We start from the raw sequence: 25,232 nt of genomic DNA, 5'->3' as shown, positions 1-25,232 counted from the left end.
ACTGTTTTGTGTTTGCAGACACCCTTTCCCCAAAGTGTTCAATGAGTGTAATAAGCGAGAGTTGGAACGCTTTCTGCGCTCTGGAGGGGGAATGTGCCTCAGCAATACCCCAGACACAAAGACCCTTTATGGAGGAGCACGTTGTGGAAATGGCTTCTTAGAAGAGGGGGAGCAATGTGACTGTGGGGATGTAGAGGTATGATATGCTATCTATATATGTATGCAATCATTGGCTCTCCCTCTCTTGTAGAATGCTTGCATAACCTACTAGCATACAAGGCCATGTAGTTCAAAGGGGATGTACTATATAGTGTATTTTTAGTAACTACATATTTGGAGTTTTTATTGTAGTGTTTACCTCAAAGTCAAAATTCTGCAACAAAAAATTACCAAGAGGAAGTTTTTTAGCAGAGGAGACGCAAAGTCCCTTTTTCCAATAAATCCTTTTCCTAGGTCCTGGTGATTTTTTTCTTTCTTTTTTTTTTTAATCTTTTGAGTACATCCTGAATCTATTCGTGGCATGCCAGAATTAAGCTTTAGTAAAACTGTCCAATAGTTCCTTTTTTCATCATTGCATCATTAAATTTTAATCACTTGGTTTCTTCAGTTTCTCTAACTCTATTTCCCACACTTTCTGTCCTCCAGCAATGTGACAATCCATGCTGCAACGCTACAACTTGTACCCTGCTGCCAGGGGCAGTGTGTGCCCATGGGACCTGCTGTCATCAGTGCAGAGTAAGATATCTCTACTTTGTTATTTATGCAAAGGAGAAAAAGTGTGTCCAGCTGACAAACACAACTATCCGCTATTGTATGATGAGTCCATAAATAATGTGGTCTAATGTAAACCACATGTGTACAATAATTCCTTGGTGTCACATTCCTGCTTAGCTCAGGCCACCTGGGTTCCCGTGTCGGAAGACTTCCAGAGCCTGTGACCTGCCAGAGTTTTGTACCGGACATTCTCCTGTGTGTCCTCCCAACTCCTTCCAGCTGGATGGAACTTCCTGCCAAGACGGAGACGCTTTCTGCTATAACGGGAGGTGCCTGACCCACCAACAACAGTGTCGGCAGCTCTGGGGAACTGGTGAGCCAAGCTAGACAAACAAAGCCCTTTGTTACATGTAAATCCCTATGATACAGACTAATTAGTCAGAATACATACAGTACAGTACATCACTTTTTTTTCATACTTTTCTATATTTCTACTGTTTAGTCAACCCTGATATATGAAGCTTTAACAGTAAGAAAGGACGTGTTCATATAACTTAGATCCTCAGATTAGGAGTTTTACATGGAGTGATAGGATGCTAGTCAGATCACAAGACATACAGATGACCACTAGAGCAAGTTTTAAATTGCTATGTATCAGTTTAGTAGAGTTCCTCTTAGTTCCTGTTGTGTTACTAGGGCAGGAAGTCCTTCACTAAAACCAACATAAACATGAAAATGCTACTAAATCAGCCCTGATTTACTGATTGTGTCCCCATATGAGAAATTCCCCTAATGTCTGTCCTGGGGTCACAACAGGAAGAAACAGACAAGTAGTGATACAGAATCTACAAAGGTAGAACAAATTTATGACACATGTATGTGTATGCTCTACAGGAGCAAGCATTGCCCCGGATGTGTGTTTTGAAAAGATTAATGTAGCTGGTGACCAGTATGGCAACTGTGGACGAGACCTAAATGGTGAATATCGAAAGTGTGAATTTGGGTGAGTTAGGTATTTTCTTTTGTATTGTTTATCAGTTAATCTAATGGGCCATTTTAGTATATCTATTATAACCTTCCTGTAGGCATTTCAAGTGTGGGAAGATCCAGTGCCTAAGTTCCTCCTCCCGGCCCATAGAAAACAACGCTGTGGCCATAGACACTACCATCACGGTACAGGGGAGACGTGTGCTCTGCAGGGGGACCCATGTATACAGAATCACTGAAGAAGAAGATATGATGGATCCCGGACTGGTCCTTTCTGGAACTAAGTGCGGAGAGAACCAGGTCAGGCCTACACTTCAAAATCTCTTTTCATGCAAATATTTGAAATCCAGTATCTCTCATGTTGGATTGCCCATTGCAGCCCATCAGATTATTTCTGTAATTCTTTTGGGTTGCACATTTCCAGGAAGCCTCTATCGCCAAGCCCTGCACTTACTCCCCATATGTCAGCTCAGTGCAGGTGCCTCCTTTCTGTTATGCGTACAATAGAGCTATGCTACAGCATTTACTTTTTTGGTAATTGGCTAATATTACACATAATCCTCTAATTTACATATCAGGGCAAATAAAAGTAAAGCACATTTAGAAAATCTCTTCAGTAAATGCACAATTTCCCATGGTTTGTCTCTTTGAAAATGCTGCAATAAAATACCAGGTAATTTCCTGACATGGATCAGCATCTAAAGGGTTTCTCCCTGTTTTGTAATCCATATGCTATATTTTGTAACCTCACACCCATGTCCCAAAAGAGATGCAAGAAATATGTGTTGATTCACTTTGTGTCAATTCCTACTTGTACAACTTGTCATCCGACTTTGGACATCAAAGTCGGATGACAAGTCGCACCCCATGTTTTCCTATGATAATCGTTCATATATGTGCGACTTAAAGTTGCAGTGACTTCAATGTAGTTCCTGCACTACTTTGGTCTGACTTTCATACAACTTGAGGGCCATAGACTTCAATGTTAACCCTCAAAAGTTGAATGAAAGTCATACATGAATGTTTTACATGCAACAGTTGTCCATTATCTTTAGTCAAAGTTAAAGCCGAATCCAAGTCATACCCATCCCAAAGTTGCGTCGAAGTTGCACCAAATTTGCATTCCAAAGTTGAGACACTTTGGAGTCGTACAAGTGTGAATGGAGCCTTCGTGAACACTGCCAGGCTTTTATCTCTAATATTCAGGAAAAGTCCCAACTTACCGACAGCAAGGCAATGGTTTGCCTGAGTGAATGACATCCAAGTGATGGAAGACAGTGGTCCTCAGAGACAGGATGTCTGATCAAAACAAAAAAATGGTTATATTGGGAAGAATATAAATGCTCCCCTCAGTACAAGCAAATGTTATTGAGCTTAGTTTACCTTATTTCAAGCCAAGCCTAGTGCCATCTTGTTTTGGTCCCCATTTAGGATACACCAATACCAACAACCTGTTGTATGATTGTACACGTGATGAATCTTAGATAGTGATATGGAGGAGGGGGGGCCCCTTTTTTTCCCCTTTGTCCAACTATACTAAATTAGCCCAGCACCTCAAATTCCATGGCTCCTACCCCTAGTTCTCTCCTTTCACTCCACTCTTTGTTTCTTACTGTCTGTTCAGATATTGTCCGATTCCTACAAACATTTTATGAAGGAAAAAACAAACCCTATAAGTGTCTGAACAGGAACATGGTGGGTCTCTACCTTTTTTGATTGCTCAAGTATTCCTTACCATGTTGTTATGATTTATTTCTTTAGTTGGTATTAGCAGAGCACTGACTCTGTAGCCTATGTACTAATATATGAAACCTTGTTGCTCTGACCTATGTCACTATTCTTTATAACTGATGTTCATGTTGTCCTTTTTGAGACGGTGTTGTCCACATTTACCTAAATAAAAACACATACCTGTTATTCTGCCAGAAATTCAGCGAACTCCTAACTTGCTCAAAATAGCTGTGCTTCTGCACTGCAATCCTTGACAGTGTTGTAAGCTCTGGCCAGTTACTCTTCTGGACAACAGAATACCTCCCCATTTTGATTAGATTAGGGGAGGGGAGGTGTTCTGCAGTCCCAGCATACTTCCTGTCCTACTAGGGTAACAATGCTGCTCCCTCCTACAGTACAATGAGTGATCATTGTCACACAAGAACAGGAATTGTGTTACTGATAGGATCACCAAGTGAAAATAAAGAAAAGCTGCCCCCCCCCCGCCCAAAAAAAAAATTGCACTCACCAAGGACATCCAAGGACTGATAGACTGCAATATTTTACATTTTCGTTCTTGTGTTTAGATACACTCATAATCAACATTGTACATGTTCAGTTAGGTATAGTAAAACATAGACTAATGACTAATAAAGATGCTATCTATTTTACACATTGCGGTTTTCCTTATGGAACACAAGCCAGAGTGTTTGGCCATTTATGTTCTGTACCTGAATGCATTAGTATTTATTTGCTTTTTCCAGATTTGCTTTGAGGGACAGTGCCGAAATACCTCCTTCCTTCAAGTGGATGAGTGTACGAAGAAGTGCAATGGAAATGGGGTGAGAGTCTAGCCGAACTCAGAATCCAAAGTGTAACTGTATAAAGGGGTGTTCCAGGAACAAAGTGACATTTTAAACAGTGGACACCCCCCCCCCCCCTCACACTGTAAGAGTAAAAGTTTGTACAGTTCAGGGGTGCAGAGGTAAGTTGTAATACCTTATTCCTGCTTCCTCTATCCATGCACTCAGTCCATCATTGCCGCCTTTCTAATGCTCTCTCAGCCACATACGATGCAGGTGATGACGCAGAGGGACCACCAACAGCTCGGAGCTTTTGGTAGAAGAGAACATCTTTGGATCCTTCCAGACTGGGAGAGAGGGTAAGTATTTCCCCTCATCCCTGCAGTAAATTAGCATTTAACCCTTGCGGAAGGATTTGGGGGGGCCCTACAAAGGTAGATTTTGTTTAATTCTTGGGGTTCAGCTTCAACTTCTTTTTCTTTAAATTAATTTGCAGCTCTATAAACTTGTGTAATCTAGTTTAACCACGTGCCCACCGTACTATAAACGTATACAGCTACAGCGCTCCAGTTCTGGGAGGCGTGGATTGTGAAGTGTCTGTGACACAGCGGATCACAGATTGGGGTAAAGGGCCAATCACATCAGCCCTTTACCATGTGATCAGCTGTGTCCAATCACAGCTGGTCACATGTAAACAGTCCTGGTGGGTATCGGCTCTTCTTTCCTAAAACAGACAGAATGTGATGCTGTAGGGAAGCTAATTGCTATAAAGTGGTCGGTGAGCTTTATGAGATGTAGTATGTACACTTGTTTAAAATACAGACATATACAGATCGAGGCTACCTGCAGATTGCTTGAAAGAGTTGATAAGATCCTGCAACTTTATATCCTCGTCTGCAGCTGTTACCATTCGACTAGTCCACTTATGTCTTGTACTTAGGTGGTGGAATTCAGTGTGGACCAATGGGGAGAATTCTTATTGACAATTGTTGAGGACATTCTAGCATTTACAAGTGATGGTTACATGTCCTCTATATGGAATACTCTGCAATATATCTGGTCATTGATTTTTCGGTTTATGCTGAATACACTCTGTAAATGCTTTAATCTTTTTTCTTTTTCTTTCTTTCTCTTTCTTTCTTTCTTTCTTTCTTTTTCTTTCTTTCTTTCTTTTTCTTTTTTTTCTTTCTTTTTCTTTCTTTTTCTTTCTTTCTTTCTTTCTTTTTCTTTCTTTCTTTCTTTTTCTTTTTTTTCTTTCTTTTTCTTTCTTTTTCTTTCTTTTTCTTTCTTTCTTTTTCTTTCTTTCTTTCTTTCTTTCTTTCTTTCTTTCTTTCTTTCTTTCTTTCTTTCTTTCTTTCTTTCTTTCTTTCTTTCTTTCTTTCTTTCTTTTTCTTTCTTTCTTTCTTTCTTTCTTTCTTTCTTTCTTTCTTTCTTTCTTTCTTTCTTTCTTTCTTTCTTTTTCTTTCTTTTTCTTTCTTTCTTTCTTTCTTTCTTTCTTTCTTTCTTTCTTTCTTTCTTTCTTTCTTTCTTTCTTTCTTTCTTTCTTTCTTTCTTTCTTTCTTTTTCTTTTTGTTTTGTTTAAACTGTAAATTTGGAAAATTAAAAAAAAATGTATCTGCTTAAAAAAAATAATCAGGCCACTAAAATCGCTAGTGGTTAATCACTGGGATTAGCACTTGATAGCAAAACAGATTTAAAAAAAAACTCCCTATAGAGTAAGAGACAAAGAAGAAGGGTTTGGGCCATGATAGCCGTTCCTGAAAATGTAACTGTTAGTGGAAATAATAAAAAAAAAAAAAATGATCACAGACAGTAATCAACTGTATTTCCAGAGGAACTTAAAACGTATCTGCTGCTACCTTGAGGACAAATATAAATATTATGTCTAATTTCTGCTCTACTATTTTTTTTTTTTTTTAATCTGCCAGGAAAGCAATATTCTGGCTGCAGATTCTGGCAGGATTGATTCAAAGCCTTTCTGCCATGTTTGGACCTCCTTTCAGGTAGAATTTCCTGGAGGAGTACTGCTTGGGCCTTAGAAGAAGGGTTTGGGCCATGATAGCCGTTCCTGAAAATGTAACTGTTAGTGGAAATAATAAAAAAAAAAAAAAAAAAATAATCACAGACAGTAATCAACTGTATTTCCAGAGGAACTTAAAACGTATCTGCTGCCACCTTGAGGACAAATATAAATATTATGTCTAATTTCTGCTCTACTTTTTTTTTTTTTTAATCTGCCAGGAAAGCAATATGAGGGCTGCCACTGCCAATTTCCTTTTTTGTTTTTGAAGGTGGAAGGTCTGTGATTGTCACCCTAATCCTTCTTTCCTGCCGTTAAAACACACAAAACTAAACACCAAGTGCATAAAAAAAGAGAGCACACAAAAACAAATGCACAGGGTATACACATGGTCCCCCTCTGAAGTCCTAATCCCCCTGGGCGCAAGGCTCCTGAGGGGGGCTGGGGTACTTGTGGTCCACCCAGCCGAGACTAGGCAGACCCCTTTCTTCGGGATAGCTGCAATATAAGCCCTAGTTAAAATCGTTGTAAAAACATGTAATCAGTTTTGTAAAAAGATTATATAATGTGCAGTGTGTCTCCTTTTGTAACTTTATTGTGGAAAATACCTTACTTACAGCGCTGCTTACAAATGGAGACTCACTGGATATTATATAATCTTTTTACAAAACAGATTACATAATTTTACAATGACTTTAACCAAGGTTTATTTTTGAGATTACAAAATGTTATAATGCTGATTCCTGAGCTGACGGGGGGAGAGGAGAAGATAAGACAGGGGTCACAAACTTTTTTTATAAATATTTTATTGTTTTATTCCAGGTTTTTTTTTTAAACATAGAGAGGGGTAAATAACACAGCACAAGGACTGTGCTGTCTATCATGCTTTAAAGGATCAGGATACAGTAAACCCCCGCTCCATCGCGGTCTCGGTATATTGCGTTTTTTTTTTAATGTTATTTTACTATATAAATCATTAAAAATGAAATATTTTTGTGTTTTTCATAGCTCTTGCTATGTCTCTCAGTATATTTTATGTGTTTAAATGAGTTTCTATTGTTTTAAAAGTGTGTTTAAAGACCTTAAAATGCTTTTACACGTACAGTGACAGTAAAAAAATATGCCTACAATGCATTTTAATAGGTTATTTCGTGGATTTTCACTTTTCGCGGCTGGATCCGGAACGTAACCCCTGCAATGGAGGGGGGTTTACTTTTTTTTTTTTTAGGGTTACAACCACTTTAAGATCGTCTTTGTACATACCGCAAATAAATGAGATATCCCCTGAAAATAAGCCCTAGTGTGTTTTTTGTAGCCAAAATTAATATAAAACCTGGTCTTATATTCAAGGAAACACGGTACTAGGTGGGGCTTCCCTGAAGGGAGACTCCATGGGAGAGGAAACCTGACAAAAAGGCTACGTGTCCTCACCTCCAAGACTTTCAGAGCACCCTACTAGTACGTGTAAAAAAAAAAAAAAGATGTAATTGATTGCATGGTTGTACTGGGTCTTTAACTATGCCTATAAACGTGATGGCCCTGGAGCTTGTCCCATTTTTTTAAAGCAAGTCAGGGATTGCAAATCCCGTGTTATTTATTTTTTATTTTTTTACAGTGCCCTTTAAAATTATTTGCTCCTTCTATGGAAAAGTCCTGTTCAAATACGTTTGATTCTCTCTGACACTGTCATTCCTTTTCTATTTAATAGGTTTGCAATAATAACCAGAACTGTCACTGTGCTCTTGGGTGGAAGCCTCCGTATTGTAACCAGACAGGAAATGGTGGCAGCATAGACAGTGGACCGGTACCTGCTGAGGGTGAGTGTTCTGTTTTCCATCTGGATAGGGTAGAGATAGGGAAGAGGGTACTGTTCCCAGAATTTATGGTCACTTCTACAGTTAATCAAGGTAGAACTTGTCTCAGGTGACACCCTCTAAGGCTTGAGAAAAGATTTTCACCTTTGCCCCTGGCTGTTAGCTATTCAGTGGACTTTGAAGAATCCATATTAGTGCACTGTTTCACCAGGCTCTACCTGTACAATTCTAGGTACATCGGCAGGGGGCTGGATATAATGTGGGTGGAATCAAGTGTCTTTGGTGGCAACAAAAAGCAGAACATTCAAACAAGGACTTCACACACTAACCCACATGTATTACATTTCTTATTTCTAGGTTCACAGTCTGTGGCTCTTTGGGTATTTCTTTCTATATTATTGCTAGCTGGAATAGCGATCATTGCATTCGTACACCTTTACAGACGCAGGTGTCTGAGCAGATTCCACAAACCAGACACTAGTCCTGCAGCTGGCTACCTGCACACAAGGTAAATAACCCTTTATTCTGTTTTGTTTGCTGGTGCCTGCATACTGCTTGCTTATACCCCTCACACAGTGACCACATATAAAATATGCAGTGAAACACTTTGAGTGAGCAACACATTAGGTACGTTTATTTAAAACTCAAATCTGGGTATAAAAGCACCGTTCAGTTCAGCTGCGTATTCATTAGAAACGTAATCATTAAATATACTGTATATTTTGAATGTAGCTAGTACAAGTATCTGAAGCTTTTTTTTTAAATATTAGTTTCTTTCATTCCTGGAGGGAGCGGCAGATTGTGAGACACTCAAGTTCTACAGCATTGCTTAGCTCTTAACTCTTGGTGGCAGAAGGAGAGAGGGCAGTGTGCTGACCATATTGGTTTGGCGTTGCTTCATCATTGTCCAATCTGCAGGCTAGGGGTGTGGAAATTAGGGATCGACCGAATATCAGCAAAGCCGATATATATCGAGGGCCGATATGCACTTTCCCCGATATATTGGAGGTAGATAAATAGTAAAAAGGCGCTGGTAATCTTTAGGTGAAAAATATAAATAATTTGAAAGTGTATACAGTAAACCCCCCTCCATTGCGGGGGTTACGTTCCGGACCCAGCCGCGAAAAGTGAAATTCCGCGAAATAGAAAAACCCTATTAAAATGCATTGTAGGCATGATTTTTTTACTGTCACTGTATGTGTAGAAGCATTTTAAGGTCTTTAAACACACTTTTAAAACAATAGAAACTCATTTAAACACATAAAAGATACTTAGAGACAGAGCAAGAGCTATGAAAAACACAAAAATCTTTCATTTTTAATGATTTATATAGTAAAATAACATTACAAAAAAAACCGCGAATTACCGGGACCGCAAAAACTGAACCGCGATGTAGCGGGGGATTACTGTAATTGTTAAACCTTTCTAAAAATTCACATAACTAGGTACAAACATCAGTGGTGCATACATATAACAATATAGATAAATAAATAATTAATATATAAAGTGCAAGTGCTGTACAACAATTGTGCAAAAATAAAGTGCTTGCATGTGCAGCCACAGATAAATTAAATATCATAAATTATTGTACCAAAAAATAAATATTGTGACCACTATTATAGTGTTTTAAGTGATTTAATTAAAGTGCTTATGGGTAGTTCATAGTCCAAGTCAATTCATGCAGGGAAAAAGCTGGATATATTAATTGCTTGGATTTTAGGTGCTCCGGTGGTGGGGTATATCACTCTTTGCTTCTTACCAGATTGAAGCAGGTCGCAAAGACCCCCAACGCCTGCGATCTCTTTATATAGGTGGATCAGACCTTACGACTCCTCTTTCTTTACACAGAATATCCTGCTCCTTTCTCCTATTTTTTCTTATGCATTACTCATACGGGTGAAGGTAGAGCCTCCTCTGCCGCCAATTGCTGCATTGTCTTCTCTCTCCGTCCTACCAAATGGAACATCCTTTCTGAATCTGACCCGATATATTGGAATCGGCCCCGGAGGTTACCGATATTGCCAATATTTCGGGAAAGTGCTTGTACTGGAGTGATGCCTGCAGCTAGAGGTATCACCCCGGTACCGGCATCCATAACCGACGGTCGGCTGTCTTGTAATGACAAACGATGCGGTTGAGAAGCCGCTCGGCTGTCATTACAAGGAGCAGGAGGGGACGCCCTCCCGCCGCATTCCGCGGCTCGCCCGGGTCTCCTATCCCACCGGGAGACCTGGGCAATAAGCCTGCACGGCCGCCAGAAACCCGATCAAAGCTGCATTCGGTCTTCATGCAAAAACCCGGAAGTGACATCACTTCCGGGTATTGGCGCCAAATTCAAAAAAATGACAGCATTCAAAACAGCCAAACTTGGCGTTCTGAATGCTTTTAAAGTGCAGAGGAGGGGTTTGGGGTCTTTAAGACCCCCCAGATCCCTCCACAAGAGTACCTGTCAAGAAAATGTTTTTTTTTTAAAAATGTTTTTTAAATGTACGAAAATATCAGCCAATATCGGCGATACCGATACACGATGACCAAAATTTTGGTATCGGCAACTAAAAAAATATATCCGTCGATCAGTAGTGGAAACAATCACTTGGTAGCAGTACCTGAGGACAGCTTTAAGTTTTGGCCACTGATGGTAAACATAGGAGGCATAAACTCACTCTTTTTTTTTCTTTTCTGGACAGTGACAGCAGTGATAAATGCAAAATCGATGCTACCTCCAGACACAGACCACAGACATCCGTGGTAAGGTTCCAGATTATTTTGCGGTACGTTCATAAATCTGGTGTGGTAGGAAGAAGGTCAGTAAGGTAGAAGTATCCAAAAGATACCTTGGTAATTATAGCCAATAACACTTCCACCAGGTAGCCCAAAACAGTGAAAATATTACCACTCGAATACCCCCAAACCTGTATCAGTCGGATCATCATGTGAATAAACTGATGCACTACAGACAGAATTTGCTTGTCAGACTCCAGTAGACTTCAACAAAATTGCGTCTGTCTGCACACAAACACCAACTCCCTGTTGATTAAATGTAAATGAAATGGGTAAAAAATGGCTTCAGCTTCTGTTCTCCACCTGTAGAGAACTCCTAAGACATTTTTCACCCTTTTCGAGGGTTATTGGTAGAGGCAGAGGCTTAGAGAAGTGATGATAAATCTATCTAACAGAGCCCCACATTACAGTAAACTCCTGATAGGGGTTCCAACCTTTCCTCACTCTATCCAAAACTAAGAAGAAAAGTTTGAGCTTTACATTAATTTTAAATTGTCTCGAGGAGACACAAGAAGACATAGATAGGCTGTACTTAAACTTATGTTGCCCACATATATATCAGCCCCCATTCACACTGTTGCGATTTGACAGTACCAAATCGCATGGCAAGTCACACCCCATTGTCGGCAATGGAACCGTTCAAATTGCCTCGACTCGTGTCACAGCCACTTTAAAAAGGTCCCTGCACTACTTTTTGCCAATTTCATTGCAACTCGCATAGACTTCTGTTAAATGAAGTCGCAAGCCGCAATGAAATCGGAGGTTGGAATCACACTGAACTGCGGCTTTGAAATTGCGCTGATGAAAGCCGCACCAGTGTGAACCAGGGCTCAATCTGATTATTTGATAATAAGGTTGTTTCCTGTCCCTATCAAATTACAAAATAACATGTATGGAATTGTTGATCTTTCAGTAAATTTATTTTGCATATATAAGTGAAAGTAATCAGACAAGTTAGAAATTCTTACATTTTTAGTGGGTATATAGCATTTTTACGAGAAAGAGAGAGCACTTTTTTCCAATTCTTTCACTTTTTTTTTTAATAATGAAGGTCAATTATTGAGTATACAGCAATATGATTATTATTGATCACCAAGTCACTTTTAAATTGGATGAAATAAAACAAACAGCAAATTTATGTGACATCACTGTGAAAAAATAATCCTAACTATTATTGAAACTTCAGATCATGAAATCTGAAAAAAAAAAAGATAGGTACAATCGATTAGAATGCTGAGGCGCTAGTTAACCTGGAAATCATTTGTGACACTGTCAATTGCATAAAAGAACCTTCACTGTACATGGACATGGGTTGTTTAAAAAGGTTGTGCACAAAGATTAGTTCAATCTTTTGTACAGTTTAAAAGATGCTAGTGAATGTCACTGATAACAAAGAACTGATTTTATTTTTATGGTCTCTCTGCAGGGCTCAAAAAGCCCAGTCAGTTTACAGTCCAACCACAGGACAGCAGATCAAAGGCCTTCATCCAGTCATCATCCTCAAAGCAGACAGCTGGAAGGTGAAGCCACAAAAACTGCCTCTCCAGTAAGAATGCCTCCACCGTGCAGGCCAGCACCACCTCCTCCACCTCCACAACCTCCAAAGGTAAAGCTGATCCATAGGACAGGTGATGGGGATGAATGCTTGGGCTCAGAGGTATAACTAGAACCTTTAGGGCCCCCGGTGCAAGAAACCATTAGAGGGCCCCTCTGACTGCCAACCTCCCCCCCCCCCTTCTATCCAAGCCCCCGGCTTTGTTTTGGGAGGGCGTTCATAGACATCCTCCCAGAACCCTGCCTACCGTGTGTGCCCTGGGGCACGCATCCAGTGCGTTCTGTGACTGCCATGTCCTTCAGACCACAGCTGATCACAGATCATGGTAAAGGGTGAATCACAGTGGCCCTTTACCATGTAATCAGCTGATCACATGTAAACAAACTGATGATTAGCTGATCACATGTAAACAGTCTTGCCTTTTATCGGCAGTCCTTTCCTCCCACGCTGTGTCTGTGTGAGGAAAGGAGAGTTGTTAATCGGCAAGACTGTCAGTACATTGTTTACACTGATAAACCGTTCCCTGATTATTAGTGCGGCCCCTTCAGTGCCGCCTACTAGTGCTGCCTATCCGTGCCGCCTATCAGTGCTCATCAATGCCATCTAGAAGTGCTCATCAGTGTTGCCTATCAGTGCCACCTATCAGTGACCATCAGTGCTGCCTATCAGTGCCACCTATCAGTGACCATCAGTGCTGCCTATCAGTGCCTCCTATCAGTGCTCATCATTGTTGCCTATCAGTGCCAATCACTGCAGCTACCTGTGCCTCCTTAACAGGACTTTGAGCTGGGAGCATCTCTCTCATACAGCCCAGAGCCTGCACTGACAGTTCCATCTCCCTCATCCCTCGCACGGATGGAAGAGGAGAGAGCCAATCTCCTCCTGTGTGTGCACTGCGGTGCAGTGTGAAATCTAGCAGCTGAATGATCAAATTCAGCTGCTTAGCGTCACACTTCCCATGATGCACACAGGAAGAGAGGGGCAGGAAGAGAAGGAGCAAATTGGCTCTCTTCTCCCATCTGTGTGAGGGAGAAAGGAGGGGGCAGTCAGTGCAGTCTCCGGACTGTATAAGAAAGACCCTCTAAGCACAGAGTCCTGCGGCAAGCAACCGCGCTTACCCCCCCTTGACAGTAACGAAATGCCAGGGCCCAATCGCAAGTGTGACCTTTGCGACCCTGGAAGTTCCGCCACTGGCTGGGCTACTTGTGGGTATCAGATGACCATCAGAAGGTTCATTATACACTTAACCCAACCAAACCCCTACACGTCAGTAAAACTAAATGCCATGTTTTATTACCCCCAAGAGCTAAAGGAGAAGTCCAGGAAAAACTGAACTAATGCTAAACCTGCTCTGTGCCACATTCTAAACCTAATCTATCTAACCCTGTAAAGCAAAAATCACTGTACTTGCCTATTCTGCAGCCGAGGCTGTCTCACACTGAGCTGTCAGCATCGGCTTCAGCGTGGAGGAGGGGGCAGGAGAGGCAATCGACAATGGAAGCCCCATAGTAAGTCTATGGGTGACATTACTTCCAGTTCATTTCACAGCTGTTATCAGTCCTCTCCTGCACACAGCTTCCGTTGCTGGAGACCGGACCCGATCGGGTGCAGAAAGAGTAAGTACGGGGATTTTTGCTTTACAGGATTAGATAGATTAGGTTTGGAATGTGGCACAGAGCAAGTTTAGTGTTCGGTTCTGCCTGGACTTACCCTTTAACCACTTGCCGACCTGCTGCCGTAGTTTTACGGCAGCAGGTCGGCTCTGTTACATGAAATTACATACACGTACGTCGCTCATGCAGCAGTTAGTGTGGGTGCATGCGCCGATTGGCTAGAGGGGAAGCCAATCAGCGGGTCCGGCGGTCACGATGTCCACTGGGCACCCGCGATCGCTCCCCATGGAGACAGAATGGCGGTCTGCCGATGTAAAGACTGCTGTTCTGTCAGTGATGAACACAGGGATCCTGTGTTCCTCCTATTTAGGAACACAGGTCTCTGTGTTCATCCAGTGAGCCCATCCCCTACACAGTTAGAAAGCACCCCCTTTAACTCTTTGCTCGCCCCTGATGTTAATTCCTTCCCTGCCAGTGTCATTAGTACAGTAACTGCATATTTTTAGCACTGATTACTGTAGTAATGTCACTGGTCCCCCTAAAAGTGTAAAAAAAAGTCAGGCATCCGATCTGTCCCCCGCAATGTCGCAGTCCTGCTAATAATCGCTGATCGCCGCCAATACTAGTAAAAAAAAAAAAATGACATAAATATTTTCCCTAGTTTGTAGACACGATAACTTTTGCGCAAACCACTCAATATACACTTATTGGGATATTTTTTACCAAAAATATGTAGCAGAATACATATTGGCCTAAAATGATGAAAAAATTTGATTTTTACTTTTTTTTTTTTTAATTGGGAATGTTTTATAGCAGAAAGTAAAAAATATTATTATTATTTTTTTTTTCAGAATTGTCGCTCTTTTTTTTGTTTATAGCGCAAAAAATAAACGCAGAGGTGATTAAATACCACCAAAAAGTGAGCTCTATTTGTGGGAAAAAAAGGAAATCAATTTTATATGGGTACAACGTCGTACACCCGCGCAATTGTCAGTTAAAGTAGCGCAGTTTCCTATTGCAAAAAATGGCCTGGTCATTAAGGGGGTAAAACTTTCCGGTCCTTAAGTGGTTAAAGAAAAAAAAAAAAATATATATATATATATATATATACACATACACAGTATATTCCTGTTTCTGGCTGTTCTAGGGATGTCCAACTCGATGGTTGGTCCTTATTCCTGGGCAGCACAATGTTCACTCAATGGCTCTTTCCACAAGTACTGTGAGCCTAAGCTGGATACACACTAGATTTTTAAACATTTGTATGAATATTCGTATGAACATTCATACAACAATTCTTAATACATTTGATGATTTGACAACTATCATTTGAAAGTAATTCAAAATTTTAAATTTTTTTTAACATTTATTTTTGGAATGAATGGACTTTCCCCGAAACAAAACCACATATACTGTTAGAAATGTCTATCCTGCATCTTCAAAATTTCTGGTTACAAAAATGAACGTGGGTTTAACCCCACTAACCATTAGAAAACCAAACATTTGTAAAATGAAACATTTCAAACTAAATTCTACTAGTGTATGGCCAGCATCTATGTGTCTGTGACTGTCCATGACTGCCTAGGCCCACAGTCAGTGAGTTTGATAACAATAGGCAGAATTCAGCCTGGAATTGGAGTGGCTCTGTGGGGGTGGGGACAGTACCTGAAAGGTAAGCGTTGCTGTTATTTTACACCTGCTAGGCCTCTGATTTTCATTTTTTTTTTCTTTTTCCCAAAGGTAGAGTTGGGGTTTAAACCCATACATAAGGGGTTAGGTTTTAAAGTCTAAAATTTAGTTTAGCTATAGTAATTTAATGGAGCTTAATATTTTATTTAAGTTAACTCTAACAGATTTCCTCACTCTCCCTTTTTATATTCTTCAGATCTGCAGGTAACCCAGTAGGGCTGCACAATACTGGGTATCCGTGGCTTTCATAAATGGGTCCTAATAGAAATTGGGGACTACTTGTAAGCCTTAACCCCTCCATGGTTGTGTGTTCCATCATCATTGGTTGCATTCTTCATAATAAATAATGATTAAAATCCAGCAATGACAGTGGAACACCCTTAGAACTTCCACAGCAGGTGTGCTGAGGCCCGGAGTGCAGAGATCTCACCAATAGAGTCCCCAAAGAGATATACAAGATTGTCTGGTGGTTTAAAAACGAAAAACTGATATATTTGTTTTGCGTGCCTTACTTCCTCAACAAACATGATTTCTAAATTGTGGACAACTACAAAAACTGACCAGAACTGATATTTTAGTTGCTAGCAAACAACAACATACAGTATCTATAACAAAATGATTCTATTCTGTCAAACTGTGCCATCCACTATAGAGGAACTAACGTTGTGCCAAAAAATAAAGGCAGGCAGAGGGCAAAGACCTAGTCACCATTATTCTCTGTGGTCTCCCTGCAGCTGATCTTTTCCCAGGTACTGATACACCATACTTTTTTATGTACTGTGTCTCCATGTGGAGTTGGCCATCTTGGTGGAAGCAGGGCTTTGCTTCCTCATGTCAGAGCCTCTAGTAAGGAGAACAGTAAGCAGCACATCACCAAATCCCACTTCAAATCTCATGAGGCTAGCAATCAGTCAGCCGTGGCCTATATCTTACACTACAGATATACATCTGTGAGGTTGTAGACCAGCCTCTCTCATCCAGGGTTCCTCCAGAGTGTGCTAGGAGTTCCTTGAGAAATGAGCAATTTCTACCTTTCTGATAAGTAACCACCAGTAACTGATCTGTTTAGCTATCTGTAAAGGCGGGATTTCTAACCATTGACCACAAATGTAAGGATCATTCTTCCCACTGATCATTACACTAATGTAAAAAGAAACAAAAAAGGGCGCACCGACCTAGCGCATTACCCTTAATAAGGCTTTATTTGTACAACATATAAAAAATGGCTACTCACAAACAAAGGTAGAAAATAGTCATATCAAGCTCCGTCGCTCGAGTGTCAGGAGTAGTTCATGTATTAGTCCATATTCCTGTTAAGATGACGACTGACGTGTTTCTAGGCTCAGCCTCTTCCTCAGAGCCTTCCTCTGATATGACTATTTTCTACCTTTGTTTGTGAGTAGCAATTTTTTATATGTTGTACAAATAAAGCCTTATTGAGGATAATGCGCTAGGTCGGTGCGCCCTTTTTTTTGTTTCTTTTTGCCTATAGTACCGTTGGACTACCCCAGTCCTTTTGTGGGCAGCAAGACTCTAGCCTTCCGAGATGCCTTATGTGAGTCCCGTGTGAAGTGTGGCCGGGGAGCTTGGATTCTAAGCGCAGGAGAAAGGTGTTATCACCATATTGTTTTGGAGCAGATTACACTAATGTACCATGAGCTGCAGATACAGTAGTTATTAGCAAGGGGTTCCATGAGACCAGAGAATTATTGCAAGGGTCCCTCCATGTTAAAAAGGTTAAGAGATGCTGCTATAGACCTAAGGAGTTCATAGGCACCCTTAAATACAAGGAAGTACACAGCTATTTTTCAGGAGGAATTCCAAAGGCTATTTTTTTTTCAGAGTGCTCAAATACAATTTACATTTCTAGCTGTTCTCTATAACATAACAAATTTTAATTTCTTGAGTTTAGGCCCACTTTAAACTTTTCATAGTAGGGTTGGTGTTTACACTCAATTTTGTTATGTCGTTTATTTTATACATTATATTAAAGATAATATTCTTTTTATATTGCAGGTGTTGCAACCCCCCAAAAGAGCGCCACCTCCCCTGCCTCCAAGTAGGACACGACACACTGCCAAGTGACACCTTAGGACTGACACCGCAGAGGCAAAAGAGTGTGTGATTCCATATCGGGGATTAAACAGGACAACCCATGTGTCTTGAATGGAAAGTCTGGAACCGATGTGTAACACCAGACATCCATAAATGATGAAGAATTTCCATCCAAGATTTCAACCATCACCTACACATACTGAAGGCAGCCATGCTGTATCTCTTGTGTCAGTGATGTTAATAATGCACTAAATGGCTGTCCCAGTTGTGCTTAGGGAATGTGCACTGAACAAACTATAGACTGGTCAGTGCTGTGAAAATGACAGGTCAGGAGATCAAGATGGAATGTTTAGGTAAATGAATACCAAGTCTGTTTACAGCAATTTTAGGTAGGGGTGGAAACAATGATATTCTTGCAACAGCATTTTACAGGCAAGCTAGCATAGCCATAAGCTGCCAGCAGTTATGGGGTCAGTCCAGTTAAAATATGTATTTCAGGTTTGAGTGAATGCTGGAAAATGAAATCACTTAACAGTTCCTTACGTCTCTGGGATTAAAACCAAACTTAGGGCAGCTATAAAACAAAGCATTAAATGCTGTTATGTATTTATTTAAAATATTACATGTATTTTAAACAACCAGTACAAATACCCCAGTTTTTCGTGATTTCAAACTCCTGTTGTCCCCTGTACCGTAGCACTCAGACTGGGAGAGGGAGGGGGCATACTACATTCACATGACCTCATCAGTTTGTTGCTGCCCTTTACTGTATTGGCACAGACTGGAGGTAGGGTGGTGACCTAGCTGTGCTGTTCAAATTTGGTAGAAAAAAGTCAGGTCGCCAGGCTGGCTTTGCTGTGTGATAAAGCTGTGTACATCTCAGGAATGGATGCACAGAAATGCAAATCCTTTTGAAGTTAATACAGTTCCTTTATATCTACTCTGCTATCAGCATGAATCACTTTTGACAAGTTTTCCTGACACCAAGAAAAAATGTGGCAGGGGAGGGATCTCCAGCTGATTGACAGCCTCAGCTCTGTGTTGTGTGAAGGGGGGTGTGTCCCGTCCCTCCAATCAGCTATCAGAGCTCTCCTCACTGAGTTCTGCAGAGTGTAACTTCAGCTTCCCGCCCCTTTTTTTTTCTGAACACTCAGACTAGCTTTATAAATTCTGGACTTTGAACAGATGTCTTAAGCCCCGTACACACGCGTCGAAAATTGGCAGGGAATTTTCCTCCGACGACCGATCTGCCGATTTTCGGCTTGTTAGTATGATGCTTCTGACAACCAACTCCGACTTTTTGGCCGAAAAAAATCTGGTGTGCAGACTATAAAATTTTTGTTGGCCGTCAACATAACGGTGCAGTCAGTACAGATTTCGACAGGGAAAAATCTGATGAGCAAAATCTGGGCATGCTCAGTGAAGAAAGAACACAAAGAAAGCAACCCAACACATGACATCACTTCTGAAGTAGAATTTTGTTGGGCGAGAAAATTTGTGTGCAGTCTAGGCACATTCCAACCAACAAAACACAACTCTGGACAAAAGACGGACGGTCGGTCGGCCGATAGTCGTTGCGTGTGTACGGGGCTTTAGGCAGACTTCTGGGAAAATTGGTGAGCCAATCACACAAGCAGGAAATTATGTTTCTGGGGTGTGGTCAGTACACATTCTGTGTACAGAACACCTCCAGGTAGCCATATTGCATTGCATTTTCAGAGAATTACAACACCTGCAGATTGAAAAGGAAAGAATTTTTAACAACATTCAATTACAATATGATTTGTGTCCCAATTGTGTATGCTATATTGTTTTTTTTTTTTCTTTATTTGCAATTTTTTTTCCCCACGAAAGTGGAGTTACCCTTTAAAAGAAAAAAAAATGCTGAACTGGAGAGATTTCGCTCACATCTTGCTTGGACAGGAAGTGAGGAAAAATCTCTCAAGGGGGGACAGAATACAAAAAAAAACCTGATAGAGGATCTTGCTCTTCCTTATTACGTCCAAAACTGAGAGAGAAAACGTTTTCCCTAGAGATTAGCTTTAATATGATCTTACAGGCTCTTGAGGAATCTGGTACACCAAATAAAAAATGATCAACTTTTGCTTTTTTTTTTGCCTTGTGCAATATAGGCGGGGAGGTTAGCTGCAACCATGTGGTAGACAGACCACCTCCCCTCATTTGCTACAAATAATACATGAACATTTTCTAAGGGGTATAAGAAACATGTCAACAAACCCATACATGACAAATGATACTATTTATGGTGTAGGCATTGAACTGCATGGATTTGGATTCATGGCTTGTTCACACCAGCCCGGTCAGGCAGCACTGCACAATGCATAGACAAAGCATTTTGCCTTACTGTATGTCCTATTTCATCAGCTCACTGATAAAAGAATAAGACATGTTTAATTTTTGTGCAGAGCAGTGTGTTCTGACATGTTATAATACATCACAATGCACCACTAGTCATAGCGTTAATTAAAATGTAAACATAAAGTGTGAAGTGTTTCTAAACCCTAAAACAAAAATGTAATAAATTGTAGTATACCAATTCCTAAGGCCCCGTTCACATACGGGCGACGCTACTTCGCACCGCGACCTCTGAGGTCGCGGTGCGAGCAGCGTGCCGCGACCTCGGAGCGGCCGCCACGGACTTCATAACATTGAAGTCTATGGTGGTCGCCTCCTGGTCGTCCCAAAGAAGCTCCGGACCCTTTTTCTAAGTCGGAGCGACTTGTGTCGCTCTTATTAGAACGGGTCCGCAGCTTCCCTATGGGAGGCGACCCTGCGGCGACCTGTGAGGCGACCAGGTCGCCTCACAGGTCGCCCTAGTGTGAACCGGGACTAAATGTGATGGCTGCTTTAGTTTTATATTTTACATGTTTTTCCTTTACTTTCACCTGGTGATCTAGTCAGTAACACACTTCCAGTTTATAAACTCTAAGGAGGTGCAAAGATGCCAACCTTGGGCAGCAGCATTTTCAGTCTTGGGAGAGGGTAGTGTTGGATGCACTAGTAAATTTAGATGACTTTACTAATAAATTAAAGCTCCAGCTAACATTTTTTAGGCAGGTACAGCATTATTTTTTTTTCCCTTTTGGAATGAAGGTTTTACATAAATGCGTAAAAGCTGATCATTGTAAGCACCCGTCAGTGTTAAATGGTTTGTCTCAACACTCTAACTGCCACTTTTGCTGGACAGCTTGGTGTGTTAAATGACGCTGAAAAATAACAGAATTACTGGTCAGGTTAAAATAAAGGAAAAAGCCTAAAAATAGGAAACTAATACAACCACCACATCTAAGAACTAGTAAGCTGCACCATAATACGTTTTTGTTTGGGGATTTGATACATTTAAGTTAAAACAAAGGGGGAAAAAAATCAAAAATTGCGGCACATGTGCACAACGCGTCGCTTCCACTACCAGTGCACATGCATTAAGGGCCCTTTCACACGGGCGCTCCGTATGTCCGCAAATCATCCTATTTTTTGCGGATGATTTACGGACATAATGTAAGTCAATGGCATTGCGGATGTCAGTGGAATACCATCCGCTGACATCCGATTTTCTTCCTCTCAGTTCTGTTCCATTTTTTGGAACGGAACAGAACCCTATTTTTCCTCCGTTCAAAAAACGGAAAGGAAGCAAAATCGGATGTCAGCGGTGTCATCCGCTGACATCCGCAATCCCCATAGACTTACATTATGTCCGTATATCATCCACAAACGGATGGGATGATATGGGGACATACGGAGCGGATGACACAAGTGTCATCCGCTCCGTGAAAAAAAAAAAAAAAAGTGCCGGAGCGGATCGCAATGCGGCCCGCTCCGTGTGAAAGAGCCCTAACATGTACCCCCCTGGTGTGAATGAGCCTTTACTCTTTAATGCATATTTACTCAGGTGCTTATATTCTGGGAGACAATCATCCCTCTCTATGTAAAGAAGTACATTTTTATGAAAGTATTAAAGCTATTTAAAATAGATCTGACATTTTAAATAAACTTAGAGAATTGGTTTACTTAACCAATATAAAATATAGAATCCATAAAAAACAGTGCTATAATATTGCACAGCTCTCTGGGAGATCGGTGTCCTCATTTATATTTATTCACAACAGAAAATAAATATGGATATAATAAATATAACTGCATTAAAATATACATTTTATATTGTCCACTGAAGGAGGTCAAACAACTGTGGGCATTATTAGTGTAAAGTGGTAAACTCTTTTAAGTGTTTGTTTTGCCCTTGGCAACCAATCAGAATTCAGCTATTTATTGTAAAAAGTAAATGTTTTGGCCAAGTTACTTGGGGAAACACAACTACTTTTATCTGAAAAACAATCCAAATGGACTTCTTTCAGTTACATTCAAGGTTAAGTTCTCCTTTGTTGTAGAATGTACTATCTGGTAATTTACACTGTGCAGCTTAGTTTAAATGTTTTACCTTAAGGCTGGGTTCACAATTATGGGAATTGGAAGCGAGTTTGCCCTCATCCAATTCGCATAACAGGAAAGTGTGACTGGCTCTCAGTGGAGCCAGTTCACACAGCTCCGGGGTGGCCACGGTCCACACTGGAAAAAGTGTCCTGTGCGTCTTTGGCTCTGTTTCAAGTTTGAATTCAGGCAAAAACTCAAACCTGATTTGCACCTGAAACTGAAAACAAGGCCGCACTGGACCCCCTGCTGCAAGCTGTGGCCGCAGTAGTGTGAACCCGGCCTTAGGGCAAGCTTGACTTCACCACAACCTAGCCAACAAATTACCAAATTAGCCATGTCCTGCCTATGATCTGGGACACACAGCATCACAGGAACAAACACACTCCCTTTTTCAACACCTGTGCATGCGCAGTGCACTCTCCCTCCACTTTGCAACAGCCATGAACTCAGCTGCTGCTGTGCAAGGGAGAGAGAGCACACTGCTTATATGCCAGATGCTGAAGGAGGGAGAGCTATGGATCCTGTTATGCTGGGGCCATGCTCAGCTGTCATAGCGTCCCAGCCTCTATCACAGGACGAAGTGGATTGCTCATGATGGTAGTTTTTTGAACAGATTGGGGGAAGCAGAGATTGGCCTACAAGTATGTCATGTAAACTAAGCTGTATTTTTTAAGGTGGACAATGTTTCTTAGTTTTTTAAACCTGCCCTGGAAACATGGTAATATAAAACTTAACTGAAACTTAATAATGTGTGACTTATTTGAAGCGTTTTTGAGAATAAGGTTTTATATTTGTTGAAGGCAAACAAAATAAAGCACCGCTCCAGGTTGTTCTGTCCAATAAATTCCATCAGATGTCTTACATAGAGGTGCAGGCTCGGCTCGGAACTGAGAGAATCTTCAAAGTGAAAAGGTGGGTAGGTGCACACCGCAGCAAGAAACTCTATTGAATAGGCACTTTTGAGCGTAAAATGCATCAACATGTAGATCTCCTTGGCTGTAGTGCTGTGATGATGAACATTTGGCTTAGTAAAGTTCCTGCTACAGTGTGCGGCCAGCCACCTTTTCAAGGCATTTCAGAGATATGTTTTTATAGGTTGCTGCAGTTATTGGACTTTCAGGGCTTTTGGATAGCAGTAAAACGTATATAGAGCTTGTACAAAAATCTATAGGTGCTAAAATATGTCTGCCTACAATTTTGTGAAGTTAACATTTTATCATTCCCTGAAGGAAGGAGGTTTAGGCACTGTCCATTTATAGGTCACTAGCTTTCTGGGTAGAGAAAATACCTATATCTGTCAATTTTGCTGGGATGCACTATATTAGGAATGTTGCTTCAGTGAGGAACCTGGGACATGTCATCTGTCTAATGAACAATATGAATGCTGATGGGTATGCGATTAAAAGAAGTTCTAAAAGCAGGTAGCTTAAACAAAAGAAAAAATAAAAGATTTCTTAGCAATTGCTAAGATAATTTATATTCTTACTGGACTGATTACAGCATCAAATTTGAGTTACTTGATCTGATTAAAGTACCAGATGCTTTAGTCTTGATACTTGGCACAACTTGTGCTATAGATGCTTAAAGCGGAGTTCCGGGCTCAAAAACAACTTTGGCCCATCCGCTTGCTGTGAATGCCCTAAAAATCAAATGGATATTCCCAAATTTTTTTTTTCTTTACCTTGTTTTTTAAGAAAGTATACTTGCCTTCCTTCTACTTCCTCCCTCTTTGGCCACGGCCAACGCCGTCTCTTCCTGCTTGCGATGACTCCTGGGAGCTGAACGTCATCGTTCCCAGGAGTCAATGCGCCTGCACCGGCCCGCTCGTCAGTTCCAGTGCAGGCGCGTCATTCCCTGCTAAACAGCTTCTGGGCATGCCCAGAAGCTGTGCAGGGATGACGCGCCAGCCCCGGAAGTGACAGCGGGCGCATTATGGGACGAAGAGGACACGGAAGAGGACGCAGAAGAGGACGCGCTGGCTTCAGCTGCCCACATCCGAGATGGCAGCGCTGGAGAAGAAATTTTCAAAGTAAGTATTTCTTCTAAAAGGTAAGTGCGACCTGGGAAAGTTCAGAGGCTATCCATTATGGAATGTACTAGCCCTGACTGTCCTGGGGGTATTTTTAACTAAATTTCATCTCCGAGGCCGGAACTCCGCTTTAAAGCTTAACTTTGGCCTCACTACCTCCTGATCTGATATTGTACTTCTGCCTATCTAAACATCAAATTTTTTCATTTGTGAGCTGCAGAAATGATAAATCCAGTAAATATCTACTTGGGACATCATCAGCGGTCCACTAAATTCACGGTTATACTGATGCTTAGAGGGTGGTCTGTTGAGCTGCATCACACAATTCCCTCCTGTCTGCTGGGACTAAATGTCTTATGATTCCTAGCAACTGCTTTCTGTCCTTAATCAGAATTGCAGACAGAGTCAGCAGGTAATGGCAAGTGGGTTTAGCATAGTGGTATTGTAATATTCCCACCCAGAGCACTTTGCAGGCAAGTTAGTTTACATCATAATTACATTAGCGAGAACTACATAGGGGCAGTGAGGGCACAGGTTCCCATGCAGATAAGCAATGGGCAGTCCCGTCTGATCTCCAGATCAGGAAATATTGGTAAGATGTAATGAAACAGCAAGTTTAATAGAGGATGTTTCTGTACATGTTGGAAAGATGCTTTTGGTGCCAAACGCTGTTCAATTTCAAAGTTTGGCTTTAACAGCAACTAGTGCTAATTACTAGAGTTACATGCTGAATTTCACTGTTGTATTAAAACTTCCATAAGGCTCTATACGCACTGGGATTTTTCCAGTGTGATTCCCAGCAGCAGGAATCCACTAAAGTGCATCCACCTGCAATCACCTGTGTTGAACAGGTGTGTGTTCTGCTTGCAAATTCCTGCCGCTGGGATTCGCACCATGGCTAAATGCCCAACGATATAGAACCTAAATTTCAGAGAAGTCTGAAACTATCTTTAGGCTAGAAAATCAGAGTGGGCACAATATTTGTCTGTATTGCCTTTAATCAACAAATAAAA

The 25,232-nt window shown here is 41.0% G+C and overlaps 1 protein-coding gene across 1 annotated transcript in view; it reads left to right on the top strand.

The window, feature by feature from the left end:
- ADAM19 (ADAM metallopeptidase domain 19) overlaps positions 1 to 18,353 on the top strand; it is a 159,006-nt gene extending 140,653 nt beyond the window's left edge. Inside the window, exons 12-22 of the mRNA XM_082254624.1 lie at positions 19 to 196; positions 646 to 735; positions 892 to 1,087; positions 1,609 to 1,717; positions 1,800 to 2,001; positions 4,176 to 4,253; positions 7,943 to 8,051; positions 8,406 to 8,556; positions 10,736 to 10,796; positions 12,256 to 12,435; positions 17,703 to 18,353. Coding sequence (XP_082110750.1) covers positions 19 to 196; positions 646 to 735; positions 892 to 1,087; positions 1,609 to 1,717; positions 1,800 to 2,001; positions 4,176 to 4,253; positions 7,943 to 8,051; positions 8,406 to 8,556; positions 10,736 to 10,796; positions 12,256 to 12,435; positions 17,703 to 17,771 — 1,423 coding nt within the window. The 3' untranslated portion in view covers positions 17,772 to 18,353. The remainder of the gene's footprint in view (positions 1 to 18; positions 197 to 645; positions 736 to 891; positions 1,088 to 1,608; positions 1,718 to 1,799; positions 2,002 to 4,175; positions 4,254 to 7,942; positions 8,052 to 8,405; positions 8,557 to 10,735; positions 10,797 to 12,255; positions 12,436 to 17,702) is intronic.
- The last annotated feature ends 6,879 nt before the right edge of the window (positions 18,354 to 25,232 follow it).

This window comes from Pelophylax lessonae (assembly GCF_965119305.1).
Source record: "Pelophylax lessonae genome assembly, chromosome: 4".
NCBI lineage: Eukaryota > Metazoa > Chordata > Amphibia > Anura > Ranidae > Pelophylax > Pelophylax lessonae.
The sequence above is the reverse complement of the archived record's forward strand: the minus strand, read 5'-3'. Positions and strand labels throughout refer to the sequence as shown.